We start from the raw sequence: 26,075 nt of genomic DNA on the forward strand, positions 1-26,075 counted from the left end.
GAAACAGAAGATATTTAATTAGCTGAGAGAAGCAAGGAAAAGAAAGATCAAGGCGTACCTGGGGTGGCACCTGAATAAGATTGCGGTTGCCGCCGAGCATACCGTTACTTTGCTTTCGCCCCTTTTCTGTTTTTCTTCCTCTTCTTCCGCTCTTCTTTTCTGTTTTGCTGTTAAGAGTAAACGCGGTTAGGACAGTGAATAATCAAACAAAAAAGCACAAAAAAAAGAAAAAGAACTTTCTTTTAGAACCTTCTAACTCTTTCATAAATTCTCCATTCAGGGCCATCCACATGTCACTAGTCATCTTCGCCTCGTCCTCTGTTTTAATATATGTATCCATCTCCGAGTCATCAATTCCCTCCAAATCAAGTTCTCCCGAATCGGAGGTAAGCGGCCTCCTCTTTGCTGATCTCTTCCCTTCTCCCCGGATCCCAGAAAAAATACCAAGGCTGGCCAGTAGTGAAGGCCCTGAAAAAAGTGTGTAAAACTAAAACAGCTCAGATGAATAAAAATGTATCGCTCATACTGAGATGATGTCGCAGTTGCAGATATGTGGCACCAGGAGGAGGCATTAAAGCAGACTCCGTCTGCCCCGGGATCAGTTGTACCGGCAGTGGGTAAGGTGTTCGCCTCTTACGGCGGCCACTTCAGTGGGAGTCAGACATTCCTTGACGGCTGTCATTGTCATGTCTGCAATAACGTCATCCACCTCAGGGTCCGCGGATGGACTACTTATTCCACTGGTACACGAAGCAGGAGAGACTGGCTGTTGAAGCGCCTCTGAAACAAAACAAAATACAATGTCAAACGTTTTATTTAAAACTGCTACTATCAAAACGTGAAGAGTGGACACACCTTTTGAATATTTCGCCCAAGGTCCTCGTTTCTTTGCCAGACTCAAAGCAATCTGCCGATTAATCTCTTCCTCTAGCTTAACCATTTCTTCCGTCGCCTGGTAGAATTTTTTATTAAGAGATGGTTACGTAAAAGAAGCTTTGGGGAAAAGAACACTTTGCACTACCTCTTCTTCGACTTTGTCACTTCTGTCCTTCTTACGCGATTTAAGAAAGGCTGGAGGATCATGCTCTTCTTCCAGATCTACTTGCATGAACTCTTCTAAGTCAGACTACTTGAAGCGGTTTCGCCAAACTCTTGCATGCGTTTGCGTACGGTGTTCTCGTGGACCTTGACTTCTTTGATAACATCGAGCACTGTTCGATTAAAGCCGTGAATTCGAGCAGCAATCAGTAATGCCGCTCCGCAAAGACCAGAAGGCCGTCGACCAGTGTGAATCCAATCACGTTTCATCCGCTGTACAAGACGTAAGGCAGTCCTGGACACCTCGTGTGTTTTATCACCGAAATTCATTCGATTAGCATAACGCATGACGTACAGGCAAGGATCTAAGGATATGATATGTTACACAATGAATCTCTTATAAAAAAGTGTACTACTCACCAACTGATGGAATATTTAAGTTAAATGCTTTCGCAATTTGCATGAAATTATGGCCAAGTGTGTAAACGTCAATATCTATAACATCTGCAATATCTATCAGAAGATCTAAGAATAAATCATTACCTAGTTAGTGAATGAAGACAGTGATGTATCTAATAAACCTTACGGGCAGTCCCTTCCATTCGGCAAGTTATATATATGCATGCAGCCACAACATGAGAAGACTTCCTGCCATTTGTCAAACGACGAGCCAGAGCCATACCGTAAAAGTTTACAGCCATATCTATACAGTGTTGGTTGAGGCTGCAAATGAATGGGAGGACAAGAAGGATTTTATTCAGATGACAATTCATCTTTACAGAAGGATTCACTACTACTTACTTTAATTGTTGTCCCATAGTTGTTATTTTCTCCCTGGCCCTCTTCATAGTTATTTCCCTTGATTGTTTCCCATTTCCTCCACGGTAGCTGTTGATAAATCCTGTGCCTCCTTGATTATCATTTGATACAAACTGTCCAATGGCTGATGCACCTCCATAAGCATTTTCTTCAAATTGCACTTCAGAAACAATGCAATTTTCTTCAAGGACCACACCACAGTTTGTACAAACTGCGATGCCTCTCGATTGATCGACATCAATGTCTGTCCCACCACAGTTTTGGCAAGCTCTGCTTGACATTTTTAGCTATAAAAGAGAGAAAATTACTCGTGTACAATGTAAGCTACGTGAACTCGCTGAAATTTACTTCGGATCAATGTAGAGATTCTACTCCAGCATTCAGGATAACTTAGAATATTGTTTTCAAAGTTACTCTTCTTGACACTTCATGCTGCACGTGGGTTAATATCTACGAAATGGTTCAAAGAAGTTACAAAAACTTTTTAGTAACCAGACTCGCCTATCAAATAAGGAGAAACTGAGACACTTATGCAAATATGACAGAAGGATCTTAAGGACTTGCCTAGCAGACGAACTCGATGAACATCGTTCAAGGCGGAAAAAATTTGCATTAAACACAGTGACATCTAGGATTTGATTGAAAAAAACAAATATTTCGTATCGTCTTTTCAAAGTTTGAACAATAATTTCAGTTGAAATATGTCGGTAATTGAATAAGGCATTCCTTTAATCGTATCTTAATCTGGAAAACAATACAGTCGTTAATAATGAAAGACTTAAACTGCTGGCTTTGGGGGTTACCAAGAGTCGCATGGCCGGCAATCTCATATAGGTCGGAACAGCGATTTATACTGATTCTGCTCAAAAACAACCTCGAATCAAAATGTTTTTCAATGCAATAACTTCCCTTTTCAGCTTCATTTTCACGTTCTTTTTCTTCGCCATTTCCATACTCTTTTCATGTTTCGCCCTCCTCCTTTTTATCGGTTTATGCAGTATGTGTTTGTTTGGTCGGTTTATTTTCTACCGCTCCAAAATCAAACTGATACTCGGAGGATTACCAGAACTGAAATCAGACAAAGGAAAAAGCATACAATCCGTAATGGATTCTCTGTCGAAGAAGGGCCTGAACGAAGCGGATGCACGACCTCTCATTTCCCGAATCGAATGGTGGAACAAAATCAACCTTCTCGTGAACTCGTTGACGGAAAATCAACCGGAGCTGTTGGATAATGTGATCAACGATATCAAAGTGCTTGTCGGTCATCATGGACTCGAGCGGGACCTGATAGAAGCAGATTTGACGCAAATCATTGTCAACAAAGCCCTAGAAGATCCTTCAAAGACCCACCTGTTGGCCCATCTCTTTCATCGACTGATTGAAAGTCAGACCTCCCTGGACACAAAGTCTTGGCCACCGACTGTTCCAGATCATCGTGAAAGAGCTCAACACACTGTCTGACGTTGACAAGAAGAATAACGCCATCCAACTAATGGCTGCCATTTTCAAGAGAAGAGTTCCAGGAGTGCCCGACGATTGGATAACTGACACAGCCGAATGGTTGATCAAACGCTTCGATGCAGATATCAAGCACTCCAGCCAACAACTGTGCCTCTTTTTGTCAACGATATTAGTCAACGAACACGATGATGACTGTAACTTACTCCCATCGCAACAAAGGCAGTTGTTGCCCTGTGTTAAAGCACTGGAGAAAGCGATTCTCGGGCGAAAGTTTAATAAAGTTGTTAACGTCGAAAACGAGACGGAGACGGACCCGGACAATGAAAATGAAATGGTGTAGGAGAGGATGCGGAAATTGACTTCCCTTTTTGTCCAATGATTATGTTTCAATAAAATATCGGTCGAATTATTCTTGATTTCATTTAAGTTTAAGAACATCAATTAGTAAATGAAAAAAATAAGGATGTGTTAGAAATCCTGAAAGGTAAACGTTCTTTTACCTGTCATAATCAATACAAGGTAAACAGCTGGAGTGATGACATTAAACCTTAAATCGGTTATCGAAACGGAAGCATCACGCACAAACGCAATCTGGGGAATTTAACGAGGCCCTTTGTAACAAAACTAGACGGATATATGGTTGCCATAATCAGCCATTGACTTCAAAGTTGTGCACAGGGAACGTATGTAGGTTAATCGGTACGATAGGTATAGCAAAACAAACCTGTAATTTCATACAATGTGCATTTCTTCTTTGTATAGGGCTGTTCGACATCTTTTTTAAGATTTGTTGAAATCGTGAAACGCAGCAACTCATGTATTTTTTCGTCTGCTACGAGTGACTTGTGTAGTTCTGCGAAATATTTATTTTTTAAAAAAACAGTGATAGAAAAGGGGGTTAAGACCTCTTTTGAACTCAGATACTTCAATGTAAGTAACAATACTGTTTTTAATGTCAGCTTCATTACTAATTATGAAACTTATTAGATCAACAATGAGGAAAAGGATGATGATGATGACAAGGAATAAGTTCGTCTCCCCGTTGTTTCGTTTTTGCTGTAAAGTAATAAACGATGACCATTATATTTGTACAATTGTTACTGCATTAAACTTGACACCATTCCTTGACGCATACTTTCAGGGTTATTTTTACATTAAAAAATTGTCAGTATTAAGATTATTCGTATGGAACTTTAGTAGGCTGTGTACGAAGGGAATTATAATTTTGCATTAAGAAGATTCCAGGTTATGAACGAACTTGGTCTAAGCATTTGCTAGTAAGATATCGGATCCATTCATGTGGTTGCATGTTTCGATTTGACCAATAATTCGTATCATACATGAAGGCTGGGAAGACAGTGAAAGTGAAGTAAATGCATTCTCGTAAAGCAATCGACCTTCAATACAACTGTTTTCAAATTGAGGCAAGTAAAATATAATTAAGTGAAACTAAGCTAATTTTCTAGATCTTGAGTAATATTTTGTAAATATTTATCTAAACTCAAAATTGAAAGCCAGACAACAAGTAATGGAATGTCATGTATATTTCTCAATTTACAAAAATTTCATCACTTGAATCATAACAAAGATCTTTATCAAAGATTCAAATTTAAATCTTCCATGAAGGAAGTTAAGTTCAGCCTAATCTTTTTACTGCCTTGACTTACGTATTGAAGAAGATTCATCATCTGCCTAATAGTATATTCCTTCAACAAAGGCATAAACAAAATTATTTGCTGCTGACGACGCGAATTTCTTAAATTAATGACAACGGTATGATGTCACAGTTGCAGATATGTGGCACCAGGAGGAGGCATTAAAGCAGACTCGTCTGCCCCGGGATCAGTTGTACCGGCAGTGGGTAAGGTGTTCGCCTCAACGGCGGCTACTTCAGTGGGAGTCAGACATTCCTTGACGGCTGTCATTGTCATGTCTGCAATAACGTCATCCACCTCAGGGTCCGCGGATGGACTACTTATTCCACTGGTACACGAAGCAGGAGAGACTGGCTGTTGAAGCGCCTCTGAAACAAAACAAAATACAAGGTCAAACGTTTTATTTAAAACTGCTACTATCAAAACGTGAAGAGTGACACACCTTTTGAATATTTCGCCCAAGGTCCTCGTTTCTATGCCAGACTCAAAGCAATCTGCCGATTAATCTCTTCCTCTAGCTTAACCATTTCTTCCGTCGCCTGGTAGAATTTTTGATTAAGAGATGGTTACGTAAAAGAAGCTTTGGGAAAAAGAACACTTTGCACTACCTCTTCTTCGACTTTGTCACTTCTGTCTTTCTTACGCGATTTAAGAAAGGCTGGAGGATCATGCTCTTCTTCCAGATCTACTTGCATGAACTCTTCTAAGGTCAGACTACTTGAAGCGGTTTCGCCAAACTCTTGCATGCGTTTGCGTACGGTGTTCTCGTGGACCTTGACTTCTTTGATAACATCGAGCACTGTTCGATTAAAGCCGTGAATTCGAGCAGCAATCAGTAATGCCGCTCCGCAAAGACCAGAAGGCCGTCGCCCAGTGTGAATCCAATCACGTTTCATCCGCTGTACAAGACGTAAGGCAGTCCTGGACACCTCGTGTGTTTTATCACCGAAATTCATTCGATTAGCATAACGCATGACGTACAGGCAAGGATCTAAGGATATGATATGTTACACAATAAATCTCTTATAAAAAAACTGTACTACTCACCAACTGATGGAATATTTAAGTTAAATGCTTTCGCAATTTGCATGAAATTATGGCCAAGTGTGTAAACGTCAATATCTATAACATCTGCAATATCTATCAGAAGATCTAAGAATAAATCATTACCTAGTTAGTGAATGAAAACAGTGATGTATCTAATAAACCTTACGGGCAGTCCCTTCCATTCGGCAAGTTATATATATGCATGCAGCCACAACATGAGAAGACTTCCTTCCATTTGTCAAACGACGAGCCAGAGCCATACCATAAAAGTTTACAGCCATATCTATACAGTGTTGGTTGAGGCTGCAAATGAATGGGAGGACAAGAAGGATTTTATTTCAGATGACAATTCATCTTTACAGAAGGATTCACTACTACTTACTTTAATTGTTGTCCCATCTCTTGATTGTTTCCCATTTCCTCCACGGTAGCTGTTGATAAATCCTGTGCCTCCTTGATTATCATTTGATACAAACTGTCCAATGGCTGATGCACCTCCATAAGCATTTTCTTCAAATTGCACTTCAGAAACAATGCAATTTTCTTCAAGGACCACACCACAGTTTGTACAAACTGCGATGCCTCTCGATTGATCGACATCAATGTCTGTCCCACCACAATTTTGGCAAGCTCTGCTTGACATTTTTAGCTATAAAAGAGAGAAAATTACTCGTGTACAATGTAAACAACGTGAACTCGCTGAAATTTACTTCGGATAAATGTAGAGATTCTACTCCAGCATTCAGGATAACTTAGAATATTGTTTTCAAAGTTATTCTTCTTGACACTTCATGCTGCACGTGGGTTTATTTCTACAAAATGGTTCAAAGATGTTACAAAAACTTTTTAGTAACCAGACTCGCCTATCAAATAAGGAGAAACTGAGACACTTATGCAAATATGACAGAAGGATCTAAAGGACTTGCCTAGCAGACGAACTCGATGAATATCGTTCAAGGCGGAAAAAATTTGCATTAAACACAGTGACATCTAGTATCGGTATCCAATTGGAAGTACTTTGGTTCCGCGCAAAAATGAACGTGCCAGGGATCGAACCTGGAATCTCCTGCTCCGTAGGCAGGCGCCTTATCCATTGGGCCCACAGTTTTGCGTAAAATAATTTTGAATAGAGAGACTAACTAGATCTAGACCACATTGAAAAATGCCAGGGATCGAGTCTGGAATTTCCTGACAAGGAAGCAGTCGTTCTAGGCAACATATCATTATAACTTAAAATACCTATTTTAAAGATGGTGCTACCACTGTTTTAGCAATTTATCTAAAACTATCGATGTTGGTAAATGAGAAGCAAAAACACAAGTGCAATCCAGAGTTCTTGTCAGTAATTTTTTACATCAAATAAAAGCACGTTTTCATAAGGTGGGGTTTTACTATTTTACTAAGAATACGGGCAATTAGCAAGTATCCTAATTACCAAGGATTATTGAAAGAGGAGATCGATTTTGTCATATTTCGTTAAAAAAAGCGTGTAGAAAAACCTGAACGTGCCAGGGATCGAACCTGGAATCTCCTGCTCCGTAGGCAGGCGCCTTATCCATTGGGCCACACGTCCCTGCCCACGATTTATTTACTGCCAAAAAACAAACATTAAAATAAACACATAAACAAGAAAATTCAATTTGGAGCAAATACTTTTATCGGGAAAGGCAACCTGCATCTATACGTAACATCTAGTGTAGCCGAAGGGGTGGGTCCTGGATCTTGAAAAAAACTTTCCGCTTGATCCCAGTTACTGTTGGGGTACAGTTGGTGATGCTGTCCCGATCATCTCCCGAATCAACTGCATCCATCAACATTTGAGGATCAGAAGATGCAAGACAGATTTGTTTTCATCTATTTGATCTTTAATTATCGACAGTCCCAATATGGAGGAGACACACACAGAAACTGGTACACTGTAAATGAATTCTAAAAGATTTTGAAGATGCCAATGGCAATCTTCAACATCCATGTCTTTGTCCCTAGAAAGACTGGCTGTTAACTCTTCTGTTGGCGTCCTCCTGAGTCCTAGACTTCAAGAGACACAATACAAAACGATTCTACAAAGAGATTAGTGTGCGTTGTTTGTTTGCCGATTGGTTTGTTTCCCGCACTATTTTATCAGTGATGCAATGTCGTTGAAATTAGATGACGGCGTTTGCCTTTTGTCTCTTGGGGCCTTTATCGTTTCCATTTCGATGCGAACACGCGAAATATTCAGTCAAATTTCTAACTCCGACCGAGTAAGTTTTATTTGATAACCATCTGGCGAATACCGGGAACTGCAAATCAGCCGCGTCTTAAAACTAGCCACGAATTTGCGTAAATTTAAATTCAGATCAGTTAAAATTTAGAATTTCCCTAATTTCGGAATTGATGATAGGAAACATTTAAAATTGGAACGAACACGGCCAAAGGGAAAATACAGTCAAACAAATAATATGCGTAACCAGGGAAATTCGAGAATCTATCTTCCTCAAAAGTCACGGTATTTACCTTAACTATTTAAACAGTTTGTGTAATTAGTTTCATCCTACGCACATATGTTTTCGATCCATAACTTGTTTCGTTACATAAAATATAGTAAGAATTCAGTAGTTTGTGACATTGCAGCCTTTGACTGTAATTGTAATTTACAGCAGTCTCTGATTACGTTATTTGTCTTGTGACTAATGCCAAAGGCACGATTCCAAACACTCGAAACTGATAAAACTAGAAAATACTGCAATTACAATGCTAATATTTGTAACCGTGTTGTGCTTCTTGAATTTTGTTGGTTTTATCTAACCAAAAGAATTTTGTTTATTTTCGTTTGATTAACAGGCCTGATAGTGTATTTACACGGATCGAACCGAATACGAAATTTTTAGACGGGCATGACGTGGAAGGCGTCCATCTGTTGACAGATTTCGACCAAGTGCGAGAGCTCCAGGTGCGTTTAGGTCGCTTTTCTAAAGGACCCGAAGACTTTTTCCCAGTAAATTGGCCCGTCTCACTAACGACGGAAAACATTGACAAGCTCAAGTCCGGCCCGTATGTCGTGGCTCCTAAACCGAGCGGAACGCGTTTCCTTTTTTACGTCGATTCTGACGGCGGAATGTTTTTGGAAAACATGACACAGCACATCTTCCGCGTAGATGAAGGTCATGCCGTCAAGATGGTATCATCCGATGGTCGACCCGTCACTGACACTCTCCTGGACGGCGTTTTGTGTAAAGAGAAACTTAATCATGATGACAACTGCAATGGCGGAGAGGAGAATCCGAAGAAGTTGACCTTTGTAATTCGGGATGCAATCCGGTGCAATGGAGAGGATCTAAAAGACAGGAACATTGTCGAACGTATTAATTTCGTAAAGGTATATAAATTAATGTATGATGAAGGTATTGATCAACACTAAATTTGATTCGAACATTATGGGATAGGAAAAGATCATTAATCAACGAGAGGGGTCTGCCCAAAATGAGGTGTTCACCCTAGATATAGTTGAATACCTGGAAGCTAATGAAGCCAAGAGTTATTTGTGCCCTGAATTCGAAGAGAGCTACAAGTATCCAATTCGCTCGTTCGTCTTTTTCCCACTGAAGGTGAGTTTCAATAATTAATTATTTCAGTCGTGCTACAAGGTTTTCTTTTGAAGAATTACTCCTGTTATACTGACTACGACGTCTTGCAATGGGCGGAAAACGACGATCAACAATGCAGTTTTCGTCTGATGATTCCAAAAGGGATTCAAGAGTAAGACACTCTATTTCGAGCTGATACAAATCAATTTTTTATTTCACTTTTGTTATAATTTTTTAGGCCGAAAGAAGCCGAGCTATTTATGTTTGGCCGTAGCTGTGCAGAAATTAAATGGGATGAAACAATTCCGCTCACGGATGAGATTCGAAACCTAGACGGCTGCATTGTAGATTGTCGCTATGTAGATCAACGTTGGATGTTTGTCAAACAACGTTTCGACCGAAACATTCCTAATGGAAAGAGGGCATTAGAAGGTATGTTATGCAGGATTTCTTTAATTAGACAAATTTTTAGATTTCTTTTCTCTGATTGTCATTTAGGAAAACTACATGCCTTAAAACACCCAGTATCGCGCGATTTACTCTTGGCAACTTTGGAAAACTAGGCGCGATTTCATTGAAATGATCACAGAAATAATGTTTAATTAATCATTCAATAAGGGATTAGATGAAATTAGTCAGGAAATCTGTTGGATTTGTAACCCAGAATACGAGTAGTATTTTTTAAGGGTCTTTTAAGCAAACCCAGAATACATTTTTCAACTGTTCACACTTTTTATCACATCCTTGAACTGTCCTTTTGCGGAAAACACAATCCATAAGGAACTTCCTGTCAAAAGAGGGCATGAACGAAGCGGATGCACGTCCTGTCGAGTGGCAGAACCACATTAACCGTCTCGTGAAAATGTTGATGCAAAATCAACCGCAGTGCTTATCGAAGTGTTAATCGGCCATCCTGCGATCGATCAAGACTAAGCAGAAGCAGATTTTGATGCAAGACACTGTCGACAAAGAGCTGGAACACTCTTCTAAGATAAATAGTATATGTGCCCGTCTCTGTCAGCAGTTCGTTGAAGGTAAAACAGCCTAAACCAAACATTTTACTCACCGCGTGATCCAGGTCGTCGTGAACGAGTTCAACACAATGGCCGGAGTTTGCAAGAAGAATTAAGCCATCAAATGTTCCACCAGAAAACTTGCCTCGAAGATCATGTTGCTCTTGACTAACGAAAAATTGTCTGTTTACATTGGCCATTTGTTTAAAATGTCAACAGGACAAAACAGACTTGAATTCGAAGCAAATGCTTTTGCTAGGCTGGGCACAGCAAGAAATGGTGGGTCCTGAACCTTGAAACTATAAAGGAATGCTGTTTTAGCGCAATAAACTGACAGACCTGCCTCGTCCAGGAATTGAAAGGACTGGCAAGTAAGTGCAGAAAATAGGGGAAATGGTGGAGGAGACTGGGAGCTCAAACTAATTATCTTACCGTACCCTACCCATTGGGCATGAGCAGATACGAAGCTAGACAATGTTTAGGTTGCCATACCTATTAGGAATTTTCTATTATTTTGCTGTTGACCTGTTGTATCACCGCAACCAAACAAGAATAGTGGAGCACGTTCACCATTAGATTTTTGAACAATTCCAGAAATTTCCACTGCAACGTAATATGTCTGGTGCGTGAAAACTGAGAATTGTGGATGTAAGCGGAGAAATAAATGGGATTTTTGGTCGTTACTCAGCTACATAGGTCATGTTCTGCAACGTCCACTTAGTTAGACATTGTTGTCAAGTTGTCAGAAGTTTCTTTGTGCTGATCTGGCTATGTAAATTAAACAAGTGTAAGTTTGATTCTTACTACGATCTTTTGACCACAGCTCTTTCGTTTGGAACTTGAACCGTATTCGGGACAAATAAAATCAGATGCTATCTCGTATAATATTTGACCCGGGATCAATTGAAACGTCTAAGAGGAACAATGCACACCGGCATTTCAAAGTCCGTTTGCTGTTAGATTTGACCATTTTTGCATCAGATAAATACAAGTGTTTCCGCATCTACTTTTCTGCAGATTAAACTTGTCAATTATTTATTCAGTATACTATTTAACTTTCCGCTTGGTCCGAGTTTCTGCTGCGGTACACTTGGGGATTCTGGATAATCGTTGATTATCCTCCCGGTCGACGATATCCATCAGCATTTAGCGATTACAAGATGCAAGAAGATCTCTGCAGCTATTTCATGCTAATCGACAGTACGGAGGAAACACACACAGCTATCCATGTGCAATTGGTATATTGTAAGGGAATTGTTAAGGATTCTCACGATACCACCGGCCATCTTCCACATCAGGGTCTTGTCCCAAGAGACTGTCTGTTAACAGTTCTGCTAGCATCCTTCTGAATCTTAAACTCCTAAAGGCGCTTTCCCACGAACCAACACAGCAACCGCTAAACGATCCTGTAAAAAGATTAGTGTATTGCCCATTGGTTTGTTTTGCCCACTGTGATATTTGTGTCGCAATGTCGTTGAAACCTTTAGTCGACAATTGCCTTCGTCTCTTGGGGCTTTTAGCGTTTTATTTTTGATGCGAAGGCACACAATCCAGTTGTTCATTTCGTCTTTGCTATATGAATCTAAAAAAGAAGCCAGGATTAGATTTGTCGGGCAGCTTCATTTCCCTTTTGTGGAGATGGCGTGGATCTTTGTACAAGCTGTGTTACAAGGAACTAATATGTTTTCTCGTCCCTTTTGGCATCGTTAGCATCATCTATCGTCAGGTAATATGCAATTCTATATTAGATTATTTATGTTTATATGCAAAATGTTACGCTTGATTCTTTACAGGCTCTCGACGTCGAACAAAAAAGGTTATTCTTTTTCTTCATAAACGTATGTAGGCATTGTAACCTTGGACTGAAATTTGGTTTTACACTGGCCACCCCATGTGTAGTCTATTTGAACAGGTGGTTCGCTATTGTGACAGATACCTGAATATGATTCCCCTTTCATTTATTCTGGGTTTTTACGTCACTATTATCGGTATTTTCGTCCAAACATTAGCAGCAAAGAGCTCTAATTAATATTTTTGTTTATCAAATGATGTTGCTGTGATTTCCTCTTGGGATTCAAATTGTCAACTTGTAACAGCAACAAGATGGTGGCAGCAATGTATGGCTTTACCTTTTACTTCTAATATGAGTATACCAGTTGATCGACCTCCCTTTCATGTTTCGTGTTTAGATTAATGCTAACAATCGCAATGTATATTCCCGGATGTGACAACGAGTCGAAGCTTCTACGGAAAACGCTCATGCAGAACTGTAACCTGATGGCTGTCCTTGTCTTCAGATCAATTTCAGAGTCAGTGCGGTCTCGCCTTAAATCTCTTGAGGATGTCGTCAATGCAGGTGCTGTTAGCAAATTCATTTTCAAAAATTGGCAAAATAAAATCTGCTCGACAATTGGCATTTTGTTAAAACACTGCAGGTTTTATGACCTATGCCGAAATGGAAACCTATAAAGCAGTGCAATCTGATGTGAACTTGTATTGGCTACCCGGACTTTGGTTCTCACACCGACTTCGAGAGGCCCAAGCTCGTGGACGCATTATCGACTCGTATGGAGCCCAGCTTATCATGAAGGTGTTACGATATTACCGTTAATTCAAAATGATGATTTTACCTCTTGGATTCCAATAGGAATTGCTGGAATTTCGTTCCAAATGCGGCATTTTATGGAGTTACGACTGGGTTTCGATTCCATTGGTTTATACTCAGGTATTCATGAATAATATTGAAGCCAATGAATATATTTTAAAGCCAACAGCTTTAAAAGAAGCAATTTTTTTTGTTCTTCTTTTGTTCTTCGTCGACTCAAACAGGTGGTTACGTTATCCACTTATTCCTTCGTCATAGCTTGTATCTTCGGCCGCCAATGCATCGATAATGGAAGTAAGGATATTTCCATTGATGCGTATTTTCCGTTGTGGACCGTGTTGCAAATCCTCTTCTATATGGGGCTACTCAAGGTACGTGCTGAATTATTCAACGACGAAAACGTTATAGAAAATAATAAATATTATGTAATTGACGGTTGCCACTAGGTCGCCGAGCACATGATCAATCCGTATGGTGAAGACGACGAAGACTTTGATTTAAGTTACCTTCTCAACAGGCATTCGAAGGTCATCAATTTAGGTACAAGCATCTTGACTAGTGACAGATGTCCACCAATGGAAGATGCATGTCTCCAAATAGCAGCAGGGACTGGTATTCAGACTCATAAAACTGCTGAAAGGATATCACTGGAAAACAGATTTACACAAAGATTGACAGAGCTCTAGTAAGTTTTAAAAATTACTTCTATGTCATTAAGAAGCAAAGATATAGGTAACCGAATGATATCCTCCTATTGATGAGATAGTTCAACAGGTAAGGAGGAAAATCATCAAACCAGAAAGCCAGAGGAAAACCTCTCGACTATCAGCCTGAACGTGGATTTGCACACAGTCTCTCCCTTACGGATGTCTCCGGTCGATGTGAAGCAATCGTCAGGCGATTCCGCATGGTCACATGACGGTGTCTTCATGGAGCGCATCTAGCACGAGTAAAGGATTTTCTTTTATGTATAGTACGAAATCCAAACATAGTGAAGTGTCTAGCAAAAGTTGCATGGATCCACGGTTCTTGGTGTCTTAAAAGTTTAGACTAAGAACTATCCACGCGATTAATTGACCAATTTCGTAATAAAGGACAAATACCACAAAAAAGCCATATTTTCCTTCATACGTCACGGAGTATGCATACGAGTACGGTGCCCAACCAATTGTGATAATAACTTACGCTGATGAGCTATGCAACCAACCATTTCGGTTCTGATCAATATAACCATGTTTTTTCTATCCTCTTTTGTAGTTTTGTACACAAACAATTTCTTAAAACGGATTTGCATCTTCAACCTATACAAATACGCAAATAAAATCATTCTTAAAATCTGACTATCCTTCAACAGGGCGTTACTTTTAGCAATCATTGGGCTGTCCGAGTCTTTGTGTGATAAATCTTCAAGTTTCAACCCGGGTGGCCTTCTTCAGCTGTATGAAGTAAATCTACAACTTAAAAAGGATTTAATTAGCGCCCAGCTTAATTGATATGATAATCAAGATAAATAAAATTTTGAGCTCAAATTGGATTTTAAAATAGTGCTAAAAATATCTGGATTAATTGAAATCAAAATTTAGGCAGCTTAGATGTTTTAAAAGAAAATTAGGTAATTTAAACATGACTGTATTGTCATTTGTCAAATTTATTCGGAAGAGACTTTCTGCTACACGATGTTGTGATTGCGAGTCAAGGTGCGACAGTGAATTGTGGCACGAAGGCTTCAAAGTAAGTTAACTCTTTGAACTTGAAGTTAGAGTAAAACTTCATTTCAGAATCTAGAAGACTTTCGCCCAGTGCGTTGGGGCTTGCGAGTTACTGGGGATGACGCAAATTTTATGGTGTTAGTGTCATTTCGCTTTAACACACTACCACCGCTGGGTTGACGATCCGGATCATGCGGAACTCCAGGACTCTTCCGTAGGGACTCTTGATAGTCTTTAGGTTCTTAAGGAAGAGAAGTAAAGCAAATATTTATTTTCTACTTGAATGTTTGTAGACATGTAAACGACTTCGCTAACGGCTTTTGCAAATTCTGGTTTCAATCAAGCAGTGTGTGCAATAATCTGTCCGAATTGTGTAACGCACGAGCAGCTTATGTACGGTTACATAGGTAATCAAATCCAGTTGTATTTTGAAGTACAAGCGTTTTATGCATTTTTATTTCAAACAAGTCCGTTAAGTTTTACCTTGAGCAGTGTTTTTGTTGAGTACAAAATTGACTCGCCGGTTTCCACTGTTCGTAGATGAATTTGTTTTATTGTTCGACAGAAATGAATGAGTCAAATTAATAAAAGAATGGCGGGAAACACATTAGAATGCGTTACCTCAGACGTCGCTGGTGCTTGTGTAGTCCGCAATTGCTGAGAGCCTTTGAATTTCTTGTTGGGAATTACAATCTCTATTTCGCCTTTGGATGGACTTACAGTCCAACCAGAATTCTTTTGCCTTTTTTCAGCTTTCAGCTTCTGTTTTAACTGTTGCATGGAAGCTAGGGGAGGAACTGCTTCTTCCCCCCAACTTTTTTCGACTTCGAAAGTCGTTTAGGGACGTTTTGACTTTGGAGCCATCTAAGAACATTCAAACTTCTTTTTAATTGGGAACTACTTTCCTTTTTTACGAGTATAGTACAAAAGAAAAACTCTTGCCCTTTTGCTGCTGGCATACGAAAATATTTCCCGTGCAAATCAGTAACACAATATAAGCATATCCATAAAAAAATGAAGACGGGAGCAAACTTAGAAGCAGAGAGAATAGCGATTGCTGTTTTTATGGAATACCTTGGCAATTTGTTTGGGGGCCACCACTACTTTTTTTCCGTCTTCTACGTCGTCTGAGATTTCATCGTCTTCGTCCGAAGGATGATCTTCATCAGAAGAATACAATTCTCGGACAGGATCGTCATCTTCTACATCGTCATCAACGAGATCAGCAACATTACTTCTTTCTTCATCTACTGCTGCCTCATCGTCATCGTCTTCGAAAATATCCTCGATTGTTTCACCCAAGATGTCCGTTTTTATTCCTTGAAGTTTTTGTATGCTTTCGACGATTTTCTCATCTCCATTCTGTCCGCGTTCCTCTGTTCAGTCATAGAAAGTTCGTCCTTAATAAACTGCTTTGCGGCTGATTTCATACTTCTTGGTGTCAGACCGGGTCCAACAGTCGGGAAACTAACAGCCAAAGGATATATTCCGCTAGCCAAGTCACGAAATCTATAACAGAAACCAATAGTCTAAGTAATTTGCTACAAAGAAAAAAAATAAAAGTTTTACAAACTTCTTAACAATATCGTAAATGGATTTTCGATTCTTAGCACGTACGGACTTCTCCGATGCCATTTGGAAAAGCATGTCGGCTATTTGATTAAAGTCTGGTTTGATCTGAGGAATAATAGCATCAACACCACCAGCTCTTGGATCCTTAGCACCCCAATCAAAATTTGATTCCTCCATCTCCATGTCGTCTTCACTTTCACCATCAGCTGCACCTTCATCTATGTCAGAAGGTGGATTTATCTCCTCTTCAGTTTTTTCATTTTGCTCATTTTGAACAACAAATGAAAGTTTGTTTTTTTTTTAAATTTCTTTTCTTTTTTCCTATTAGCTTTAGCATCACTCATGGAGATGATGGCTTGTTTATCAAGACCAAGTTCTTCATACTCCAACGCTTCATCACTTTGCTTGATCAAGTAAGTGAAAACATGTTGGTGGACATCCTTCTTCAATCTGTAGTCATTACTGGTGGCAAGGCATTTGGCAAATGGTTCAAACATCTTTGAAATAGTTGAAGAACTTAACCCTTCTCCTCCCGCCTAGACAGATTTGGAAATCATTCACACCATTTTTGCATACACTATTCCCGACTACAATTACCTTGGCTAACTCTTCAGGAAATAAGTTTGTTACATGAAGCTGAAGGCCAATGGTGACATTTAATGCAGCTGTGCTTTCATTTGCATTGATGATGACTTCCGATAGCATTTTAGAATAGGCATCTACTTCTTCTTTCTTCCAATCTCCTTGTGCTAGATATTCTAAACTGTGCCGAATAATCCTTCTCACAAACTGAATAAAAATGTTAGAGCAACATCAGCAATTAAGACGATGGTTATCAAAAATCACAAACCATCAAAAATTTATCCATTCTCCAGGTGTCAATGCCAGACCAATCACGAGCCATTGTTTTGAGGGCAGTGGCAATGAACTTTAGCCCTGTCATGCGATCAACAATAGAATGGACAAGCCCTGAAATGGTCTCAGCTAGATCCTCTTGTATCAAAGGTTTGTCTGACATCCACATACAGTAGAACAGCCCTTTCCATAATTTCATGAGTTCGTCATCGGTAAAAGCTACAAGTTTTCGGTTTTTAGTTTAAAATTATTTTACTGAATGCCTCTATCAAAATACCATCTGGGACTGTCGATCGCGCTGCGATCCATCTTCTTAATTTCTTAAGTGACCGGTCACGAATTTTTTTTTCGTTTGATGCTAACTTTTTTGCAAAATAAACTTCTGGCGTCATCTTTTTACCAGCATTTTTAATTTGTAGTTTAGGGTCGTTTAGGCTTTTACCACGTGTTTTCGTCGAGACTGCCATGACTGCAAAGCATAGCCTTCTATAGGAACGGCCAGGAAGCTGGCTATCTCCCTGTAGAAAAAAAGTTTGTCATCCTCCCACCGACCCACAGCCGCCTCTGGCTCTTTGTCCCTAGCGACGCCCTAGCAACGAAAGCGTGTCCTTTCCGCTTTCCTCCCTCTTTCTTTCCCAATTTTTCCATTTTTCACTGGTTGAGAGCATGCTCAGCCATATCTTGTTCAAGGGTGCAAGGGTCAGTGCCGGTCAATGCATAGGTCAGGGATAATTATTAAGAATGAGGAAAAAGTGCTGTGTAATTAATTGTTTGAATAAAAATTACGGAAAAGGAGTTTTAAACCAAAAAGTGACTTACCACACTTTCCCAAAAGATGAAAACAGAATCGAAAAATGGATAAAACATTTACACAGCAGTGTCGAAAATGGATCTTCAGCATACAGCCTCCTAAAATTCAGTGATTACACTGTTATTAGTAGTGATCATTTCGAAGAAAACTGTTTTTCTTTTTCAGTTACTGGAAATACCAAAATATTGAAGAAATCTGCTGTTCCAACGTTGTTCAAAAAGGTATAACATAGTTAAGCAGATTTTGCTTCAGTCGATAACATGATTATATATTTTTTTAAAGGTGGCAGTCATTCAGGCAAATGAACAGATTAATATGATTAAGATTAATATACCATTACAGAGTTCTCTTGAAAATGAGGTTACTGCGAAAGCTAGTTCATCCAAAAAGATTTACAGAAAGCAAAATGGAAGTCCCTTTTACGGAAATAAGTTGCAACGTTACCAGTATGTGATGAAAAAACTTCGCAAAATGGCAAGCAGTTTGCAAAAATCTGTGAATAAGATAACCACGTTAGTTGGCGAAGAGAATATTGAATTATTGAAAGAAGATCCGCGAATGAGAAAATGTATTACGTGTGTTAGAAAAATTATTGAACAAGAGGGAAATAAGAACTGTGATGCAAATGCCAAATCTTCCTTCTTATTTATTCGGTGAACTAATTTGGCTATGTAACTTACTGCATCTTGAGTTGAATTGATAGAACTGTGAATTGGTTGAGTTGAAGCATTACCGTTGTGCATCATCAGAATTCTTTTATTTGGCATATTAATCGGGCCAGGATAAAATGCGGACGCGGACCGCGGACTGCGGACAGGAGAAACTGCGGACTTTCACCTGCGGACTGGCCCAAAATTTTTTGACAGATTTTTCGTGGACTTAGGGATAAAATGCGGACCGTTTCGTACATGGAGCGATTGAAAGTGCGGACCGGACAGGATTAACTGCGGACTGGTATCTGCGGACTCCATGCTCATATCTGATATTAAATTTCAAACTAAAAATAGTATTTAAAAGTCAACATATGCATTATTCAAAATATGAAAGTAAAGGACAGTTTATATAACATGGTTACTTCTTAACTAGGTAAATTCTTGGCACAACAATTCAAATAAAACATGTAATAAACTTAAAAGGATTTGGGGTATCCAAGGGGTTTTTAAAAACTCCTGAAAGGCATAATGCTGTTCTTTTGGAAGACATTTCTTGTGGTACCATTCTTTGCAAAGTTTGGTACCACATTGCCGCCTTCTGAAGGACGATTTAAGTGCGCTACGGTGGTCTAATTCAAATTCTTAGTTGTGCATAAAATAAAATAAAATATAATGGATTTGGCCTGTAGGAAAAAAAAATAAAATAGTCAGCTGCTAAGAGCTGTGCGCATTTTTATTTTTATTCATTGGAATTGTTGAATGCATACATATTTTTAAAAAGCAAGAGTTATCGAACAACAGCCAATGCATGACAAAAACTAGGTTGATCTGTCTTGACTAGAGTAAATTCAATGCCTGTAAAAAAAAGTCAAATTTTGCTGCTATATATATTATAAAATTTTAATGTTAAATACTATTATGAAATGAAGACTTTACTTACCAATTTTCTGCCTTACCAACGCATAGACATGTGGATGCTGTATCCACATAGGCCCGTATAATACGCGGACTGCGGACAGCTACCCTGTGGAGAAACTGCGGACTGCTGTCAAAAATTTTGGGCCAGTCCGCAGGTGAAAGTCCGCAGTTTCTCCTGTCCGCAGTCCGCGGTCCGCGTCCGCATTTTATCCTGGCCCATATTAATCTGTTCATTTGCCTGAATGACTGCCACCTTTAAAAAAATATATAATCATGTTATCGACTGAAGCAAAATCTGCTTAACTATGTTATACCTTGCTGAACAACGTTGGAACAGCAGATTTCTTCAATATTTTGGTATTTCCAGTAACTGAAAAAGAAAAACAGTTTTCTTCGAAATGATCACTACTAATAACAGTGTAATCACTGAATTTTAGGAGGCTGTATGCTGAAGATCCATTTTCGACACTGCTGTGTAAATGTTTTATCCATTTTTCGATTCTGTTTTCATCTTTTGGGAAAGTGTGGTAATTCACTTTTTGGTTTAAAACTCCTTTTCCGTAATTTTTATTCAAACAATTAATTACACAGCACTTTTTCCTCATTCTTAATAATTATCCCTGACCTATGCATTGACCGGCACTGACCCTTGCACCCTTGAACAAGATATGGCTGAGCATGCTCTCAACCAGTGAAAAATGGAAAAATTGGGAAAAAAAATGTGGAAAGCGGAAAGGACATGCTTACTTTGCTAGGGCGTCGCTAGGGACAAAGAGCCAGAGGCGGCTGTGGGTCGGTGGGAGGATGACAAACTTTTTTTCTACAGGGAGATAGCCAGCTTCCTGGCCGTTCCTATAGAAGGCTATGCTGCAAAGCGATGCTACTGTCTGTCAAGCAGACGAAGTATGGCAGGTTCCAGCAACCTAAAATTACCTGTTTGGCCAAAGGCGGTCTACGTAAAGTAGAATTAGACAGCGCCACCAAGCGTACGGGAATGCCAAAAAGAATTTTTTTTCCGAGAACCTTATAAAACAGTTTTTACCTTATTATTCCGCACAATGCTTCGTCAGAGTCCGAGTAAGAAAGGTGTTCAAGCGAACAAAGTCAGATTTAAAACCATCATTTTTCAAATTAAATGACGTTATGAATATTGTTCATTTATAATGAAATAGGTGTGAAAAAAAGCAGACATGAGTTTCTATGAATAATTATACAACTTTTCAAACCCACGCAAAAATAACAGTTGAAATTCTTGCATTTGAATTTGCAGCCATTTCCATTCCGGAACGTACGTATATAAGCTTTCGTTTCCGTTTACCGCCCACTTTCGATCTTACAAGTTTATAGAGAATGCCTCTAACGGCCCATTTCCTAGCTACCGAAACCCAAAACAAGACTGTTGTTGCCAATGACGCTGCAAACCAAGACGCCACCAAAATAAAAGAAAAAAGATGGTGGAAATTAAGTTCATCCAAAAAGGTGGAAGTTAAACCTGTTTTTAACGACATCGAAGATGTCTTAGAGACACCAGAGGAGCTATCTCACAAGGCCGGACCAGAAACATGCACACCAAAGCCACCAGAAAAAACCAGAGAAAACAAGACAGACGTTGCCAATGATGCTCCCAACCAAGACGCCACCAAAATAAAAGAAAAAAGATGGTGGAAATTAAGTTCATCCAAAAAGGTGGAAGTTAAACCTGTTTTTAACGACATCGAAGATGTCTTAGAGACACCAGAGGAGCTATCTCACAAGGCCGGACCAGAAACATGCACACCAAAGCCACCAGAAAAAACCAGAGAAAACAAGACAGACGTTGCCAATGATGCTCCCAACCAAGACGCCACCAAAATAAAAGAAAAAAGATGGTGGAAATTAAGTTCACTCAAAAAGGTGGAAGTTAAACCTGTTTTTAACGACACCGAAGATGGCTTAGAGACACCAGAGGAGCTATCTCACAAGGCCGGACCAGAAACATGCACACCAAAGCCACCAGAAAATACCAGAGAAAACGGAAACAACAACCCAGATGCTGTCGCTGATATTGAAAATGAAAAGCCTACTAGAACGGAGGGAAAAAAGTGGTGGTTTATTTTTTCATCCAAAACCAAGATAACGAAAACTATTTCTGGTGATACCAGACAGCAGCGAGATGGACAGAAGAAGAAAAAATGGTGGAAAATTTTTTCATCCAAAACCAAGAAAACGAAAACTATTTCTGACGATACCAGACATCAGCGAGATGTACAGAAGAAGAAAAAATGGTGGAAGCCCACCAAGTTCATTAAACACCGGACTACTTCTCGTAATGATGAAAATCTAGAAATGAACGACCCAAAATTACCAGCACCAGAAGTGATTATGGATACGGTGATCGCTAGTCCAACGATTGTTGAACAAAACAAACTTTTAACAAAGCATTTGGAGAGTGCAAACAACAGTGCGTCATTAAAACTTGAAAACCTGTATGGAAATCTGTCTGAGACAAAAGTTGATAGGGAGTTTCAAGAGCCACCAGCCAACCCCAACTACCGATACGACTCATACCCAAACCTATTTCCATACGAAATACGATTGAAGATCAATGGATTACCAGTGGACATGTTCGTTGATTCCGGCTCTCCTGAATCATTTATTAGCAAGCGTATTTGGACGATGATGGGGAAACCAAAACTAGAGCGTTGCAAAAACTTATACGTGGGTCTCCTTGAAGGCAGTGTCTTGAGGTTTAAGGGACAATTTATTGCTGACGTACAGTACGGCAAAAACACGTTTAAACTACCGCTGCTGGTGACAAGAGGCTCGAATTCATATTCCAAATCTCATACTTTATTTTTTAATAGCCATTTGCTAGGACGAAGATGGCTGTGTTCGATAAACTTGGATTGGAATAGATATTTCAATCCGGAAAGTACATATCTCCGAGAAGAAACTGAAGCTCAAAGGAAATTGACTCAGGAATTGAAATCGTCTTGTAATAGCCAATCATATCGGATCAACGTTAGTATGAATAGTGCACCAATCCAGATGGAAGTAAACAGTTGGTGTATGCGATCTTATATCAGTCAAGATGTATGGGAAAAATTAGGAAAGCCTAAGCTACTATCCCACATAAAATTTTACAAATCCAGCAAAGGAGAATGTCTAGTTGACGTCAAGTATTCTGGTCATAGGCGACTCTTACCAGTGGTTGTACTAGAGCGAAATAAGCACGACAATTCTCTTGCGGTAATTGGAGTTGATTGGTTTCAAGCTTTACCCCTCGATTTAAATTCCATCTTTGGAACGATTCAGTACTGCAAAACACGAAGTGATATTCGGCAAGCAAAGAAACGAGAAGTTAATAAAAAAACCCCTTTTCCAGATCCAAAAGAAAGGTGTCAACTATGTGAACATATTTGGGATCCTATACTCATTCCAGAGGATAAACTTGACAGAAAAGAGAATGTTCCCGCAATGTTAAATTTTAATCAAACAGAAGCCATTATCTTAAAAAAAAGACCATCTTTCGTATTTAAGATTAATGGAGTAGACCTCCTTATGGAAATGCATTCTGGTATTCACCATTCATTTGTAACCAGAGATGAATGGAAGGAATTGGGGAAACCTAGCTTGGAGCCTATCAAATTCGGTGTGATAGGCCCCTTTAGTATCCATACAACCATGCTAATGGGCACATTTATGGCTGATGTGCAATACGGCCAATGGATGTCTCGTTTGCTACTGGTAGTAGCAAACGTTTCGAAATATGAATGGCCAAATGTCATGGGGCGATGCTGGCTCTCTAGTCTAAACGTGGACTGGAACAAGGTTATAAATCCATTCAGTGTAGATTTTCGAGAAGAAACTGAAAGTATGAAGAAGTTAGCATTGGAATCAAAAACGTTATGCAACAGTCCAAATTTTACCATCAAAGTAAATGTGGAAGGTGTGGGCATAGAAATGATTGTAGATAGTGGCACCGGAATATCTGCTATCGGTCGGAGTGTATGGAAAGCTTTAGGAAAACCAAAGCTAGAAAAAATTAAATTTGTTTATATCACTCCCAACGGACGAAAAACAGGGGTGAAAGGAAAATGCTTTGTCAACGTGGAGTATTCCGGCCAAAAATGCGTCCTGCCACTGAACGTTTTTCCTCGTAGGAAGTGTACCAATTCCATCGCATTAATTGGGGTCAATTGGTTTCACTTATTACGAATTGACTTTAATTCTCTGTTTGAATCGATTCAATATTGCAAAACGAGAAACTGATGAGCAAACAAAGAATGCAAAAAAGGTCCCACAAATACACAGAAGACAGTCAGTCTAATTTGTAGACAAGTTTGGGATCCAGTACCGCCGGTAAACCCTAAACTTAATCAGGAAGAAACAAACGTGAGTAAGTAGATCAGGAATGAAATCATGAACCTTATGGCAGCAATCCAGCTGATTCTAGAACGAATTTCAATAATGGCTGAAATATTCAAGAAAACTGGACAACCAAACAAGAAGATGAAGCAAATGATAAATGACATTTTGGAAAGCTTTTATTTACCAACGAAGAGTTTATATTGTGAAGTTCGTGTCTAAAGGCAAAATCGGAAACCTACGTGATTCAGCGATGAAAACACCGAGGCAATCAAGACTTCTAATGAAGACACTAAACTGTGAATTTATGGTGTTCGTAGACAAACCGAAACCCTACGTGATTCAGTGCCATGAAAACTGAGGCGTTCAGGAAATCCAATGAAGGGCCTAAACTGTGAAGTTAAAGTGTTCAAAGGGCAAACTGAAAATCTACGTGATTGAGCGTTGAGAAAATCGAGGAAATCCGATGAGGACAATCAACTGGAAAGTTGATGTTCAAAGGAAAAATTGAAAACCTACCTGATTCAACATTTAGAAAACTGAAGTGAGTAAAACTTCCAATGAAGACGCTTATTAACTGCGAAGTTAATGATCAAGGGGGAAACTGAAGACCAACGTGTTTCAGCGATGAATCAAGACTTCTAATGAAGACACTAAACTGTGAATTTATGGTGTTCTAAGACAAAAACCTACCACGTGAAAACTTAGACGATCAGGAAATGCAATAAAGACACTAAACTGTGAAGTTTGTGTTGGAAGGGGAAATGAGAATAACCTTCGTGATTCCGATACAAAACTTGACTCATCCAAATTTGAATCAAACAGGCGTGAAAACCAGCAAGAACGCGTGCTAAAGACACAATTCAGAAGTCAAAGAACATCACCCGACTTTAAAACGCCATAATAAAATGGATTTTCATACTGTTATACGATTGCTCTGGTGTGTCAAAGTTAGGCAAAGTAAACTATGAGCAAGTTCGGCGTTAACTATAGCCATAAAGCATTTGAATCTACCAACCATTATCTTCCCAAGCTTTGAGGGTTCAAAATTGCATTGCTGTAAATTTTATCCCTGCCCTGCGATCACTCATCTTACAACATTATTACAAGATTTAGACAGAAGAAATTATTGAAACGAACCAAAAATAGCGTAGTGTCCAGTCTTCACGAGTAACTGAATCTGAAGAGGCACCAGATAATGCTGTAGTTAGCCAAGCATCAAATTGTTTTTCCTAATCCCAGACTGGATAACAACTTTGTATCCCAGCCATTTTTATTCTTCACTTTCCTTCGGACTATCAAACCCTAGATTACAAAGGCCGCTTTTCTACTGTAATAATTCAATGGAATCGATTGGCGCACCCATAACTATAGTTCCACACGCATGGTAATGGAAAATTCTATTTATGAGTTCGCCACTGGGTTTCATTAGATCACCATGGAGGAAGAGATTGGCTTACAAGTCTTAGCTTTTGATTGGGCTGAATGGAAGTGAAGACTGCGTGATGGCTCGAATACAAAATTTGAATCAGTCATGGTGGAAAGGAAACGCTTCAATGAGCTACCTAATCGTGTATTTGGGGTCTCTACAGTCTTCATTTTATCATCATGGACTGAGAAATGTGCTACAAAGTTCCTGAAATGTGATTCCTTAGAGGATCTAGTTCATACGGCTGTGATGATGACAATATTGTATCATGGAAAATAACTAAAACCTGCCAATAAGTGAGTAGTACAATTTGTACTGAGAAAACTAAGTCAGTCGAGGCTTCAGCCATGCTGTAGTTAGGCATTCAACTATTGTTCCAATTCCCCAACTGGATAAAATTTTTGTATTCAAGCCCTTTACTTTGATTATCAAACTTTAGACTTGTAAGGACGCCTTTCACCTGTGGTAATTCATTGGAAACGACTTGCATACCCGTAAATAGAGACCTTCGTTGTCAACGTAAGCGTTTACATTCGCGTATACACTCTAATTCGTCCTTATTCTTTCAAGGTTG

At 39.3% G+C, this 26,075-nt stretch overlaps 5 protein-coding genes, 2 long non-coding RNA genes, 1 other non-coding gene and 1 pseudogene across 9 annotated transcripts; 4 read left to right on the forward strand and 5 right to left on the reverse strand.

Moving 5' to 3' along the window:
* Positions 1-598: 598 nt before the first annotated feature.
* Positions 599-2,412, reverse strand: LOC123468041 (transcription factor IIIB 90 kDa subunit-like). The gene is given in 8 exon segments (XM_045167737.1): positions 599-780; positions 856-952; positions 1,022-1,119; positions 1,122-1,403; positions 1,459-1,563; positions 1,625-1,761; positions 1,840-2,144; positions 2,206-2,412. Coding segments are annotated over 7 exon segments (1,200 nt in total). The 5' UTR covers positions 2,139-2,144; positions 2,206-2,412.
* Positions 2,413-2,465: 53 nt separating this feature from the next.
* Positions 2,466-3,716, forward strand: LOC123468036 (annotated as a pseudogene).
* A 114-nt stretch (positions 3,717-3,830) lies between these two features.
* Positions 3,831-4,455, forward strand: LOC123468037. Its single transcript, XR_006642067.1, has 2 exons — positions 3,831-4,251; positions 4,309-4,455. It is a non-coding gene; the product is annotated as an uncharacterized LOC123468037 (long non-coding RNA).
* A 392-nt stretch (positions 4,456-4,847) lies between these two features.
* On the reverse strand, positions 4,848-6,930 carry LOC123468035 (transcription factor IIIB 90 kDa subunit-like). The gene is given in 8 exon segments (XM_045167732.1): positions 4,848-5,344; positions 5,419-5,515; positions 5,585-5,967; positions 6,024-6,128; positions 6,190-6,326; positions 6,406-6,423; positions 6,425-6,672; positions 6,734-6,930. Coding segments are annotated over 6 exon segments (951 nt in total). The 5' UTR covers positions 6,667-6,672; positions 6,734-6,930; the 3' UTR covers positions 4,848-5,344; positions 5,419-5,449.
* Positions 6,931-7,523: 593 nt separating this feature from the next.
* Trnar-acg lies at positions 7,524-7,596 on the reverse strand. The gene has a single exon. It is a non-coding gene; the product is annotated as a tRNA-Arg (tRNA).
* Positions 7,597-8,197: 601 nt separating this feature from the next.
* On the forward strand, positions 8,198-10,318 carry LOC116934547 (mRNA-capping enzyme). Its single transcript, XM_032942042.2, has 7 exons — positions 8,198-8,345; positions 8,407-8,511; positions 8,847-9,381; positions 9,449-9,610; positions 9,664-9,761; positions 9,828-10,021; positions 10,088-10,318. Exons 2-7 carry the CDS (start codon positions 8,465-8,467, stop codon positions 10,150-10,152), a joined length of 1,101 nt encoding a protein of 366 aa, XP_032797933.2. The 5' UTR covers positions 8,198-8,345; positions 8,407-8,464; the 3' UTR covers positions 10,153-10,318.
* Positions 10,319-11,681: 1,363 nt separating this feature from the next.
* LOC116935275 (bestrophin-2) lies at positions 11,682-14,485 on the forward strand. Of its 2 annotated transcripts, XM_045167735.1 has the most exons (9): positions 11,682-12,328; positions 12,396-12,418; positions 12,502-12,590; positions 12,699-12,741; positions 12,789-12,958; positions 13,038-13,192; positions 13,250-13,327; positions 13,432-13,578; positions 13,654-13,893. In XM_045167735.1, exons 1-9 carry the CDS (start codon positions 12,179-12,181, stop codon positions 13,891-13,893), a joined length of 1,095 nt encoding a protein of 364 aa, XP_045023670.1. In that variant the 5' UTR covers positions 11,682-12,178. The 2 variants fall into 2 exon arrangements, with proteins under 2 accessions (XP_045023670.1, XP_045023669.1); XM_045167734.1 differs by lacking the exons at positions 11,682-12,328; positions 12,396-12,418; positions 12,502-12,590 and adding an exon at positions 13,974-14,485 and having other exon boundaries at positions 12,727-12,958; positions 13,654-13,892.
* A 350-nt stretch (positions 14,486-14,835) lies between these two features.
* LOC123468039 lies at positions 14,836-15,529 on the reverse strand. Its single transcript, XR_006642069.1, has 2 exons — positions 15,400-15,529; positions 14,836-15,157 (listed from the first exon to the last, which is right to left on the reverse strand). It is a non-coding gene; the product is annotated as an uncharacterized LOC123468039 (long non-coding RNA).
* Positions 15,530-15,537: 8 nt separating this feature from the next.
* On the reverse strand, positions 15,538-17,848 carry LOC123468038 (ribosomal RNA processing protein 1 homolog A-like). The gene is made up of 6 exons (XM_045167736.1): positions 17,621-17,848; positions 17,339-17,562; positions 17,086-17,277; positions 16,490-17,024; positions 15,991-16,425; positions 15,538-15,780 (listed from the first exon to the last, which is right to left on the reverse strand). The coding sequence occupies exons 1-4, from the start codon at positions 17,808-17,810 to the stop codon at positions 16,725-16,727; spliced, it is 906 nt and encodes a 301-aa protein (XP_045023671.1). The 5' UTR covers positions 17,811-17,848; the 3' UTR covers positions 15,538-15,780; positions 15,991-16,425; positions 16,490-16,724.
* Between the last annotated feature and the right edge of the window lie 8,227 nt (positions 17,849-26,075).

This window comes from Daphnia magna, unplaced genomic scaffold, assembly GCF_020631705.1.
Source record: "Daphnia magna isolate NIES unplaced genomic scaffold, ASM2063170v1.1 Dm_contigs270, whole genome shotgun sequence".
Classification (NCBI taxonomy): Eukaryota; Metazoa; Arthropoda; class Branchiopoda; order Diplostraca; family Daphniidae; genus Daphnia; species Daphnia magna.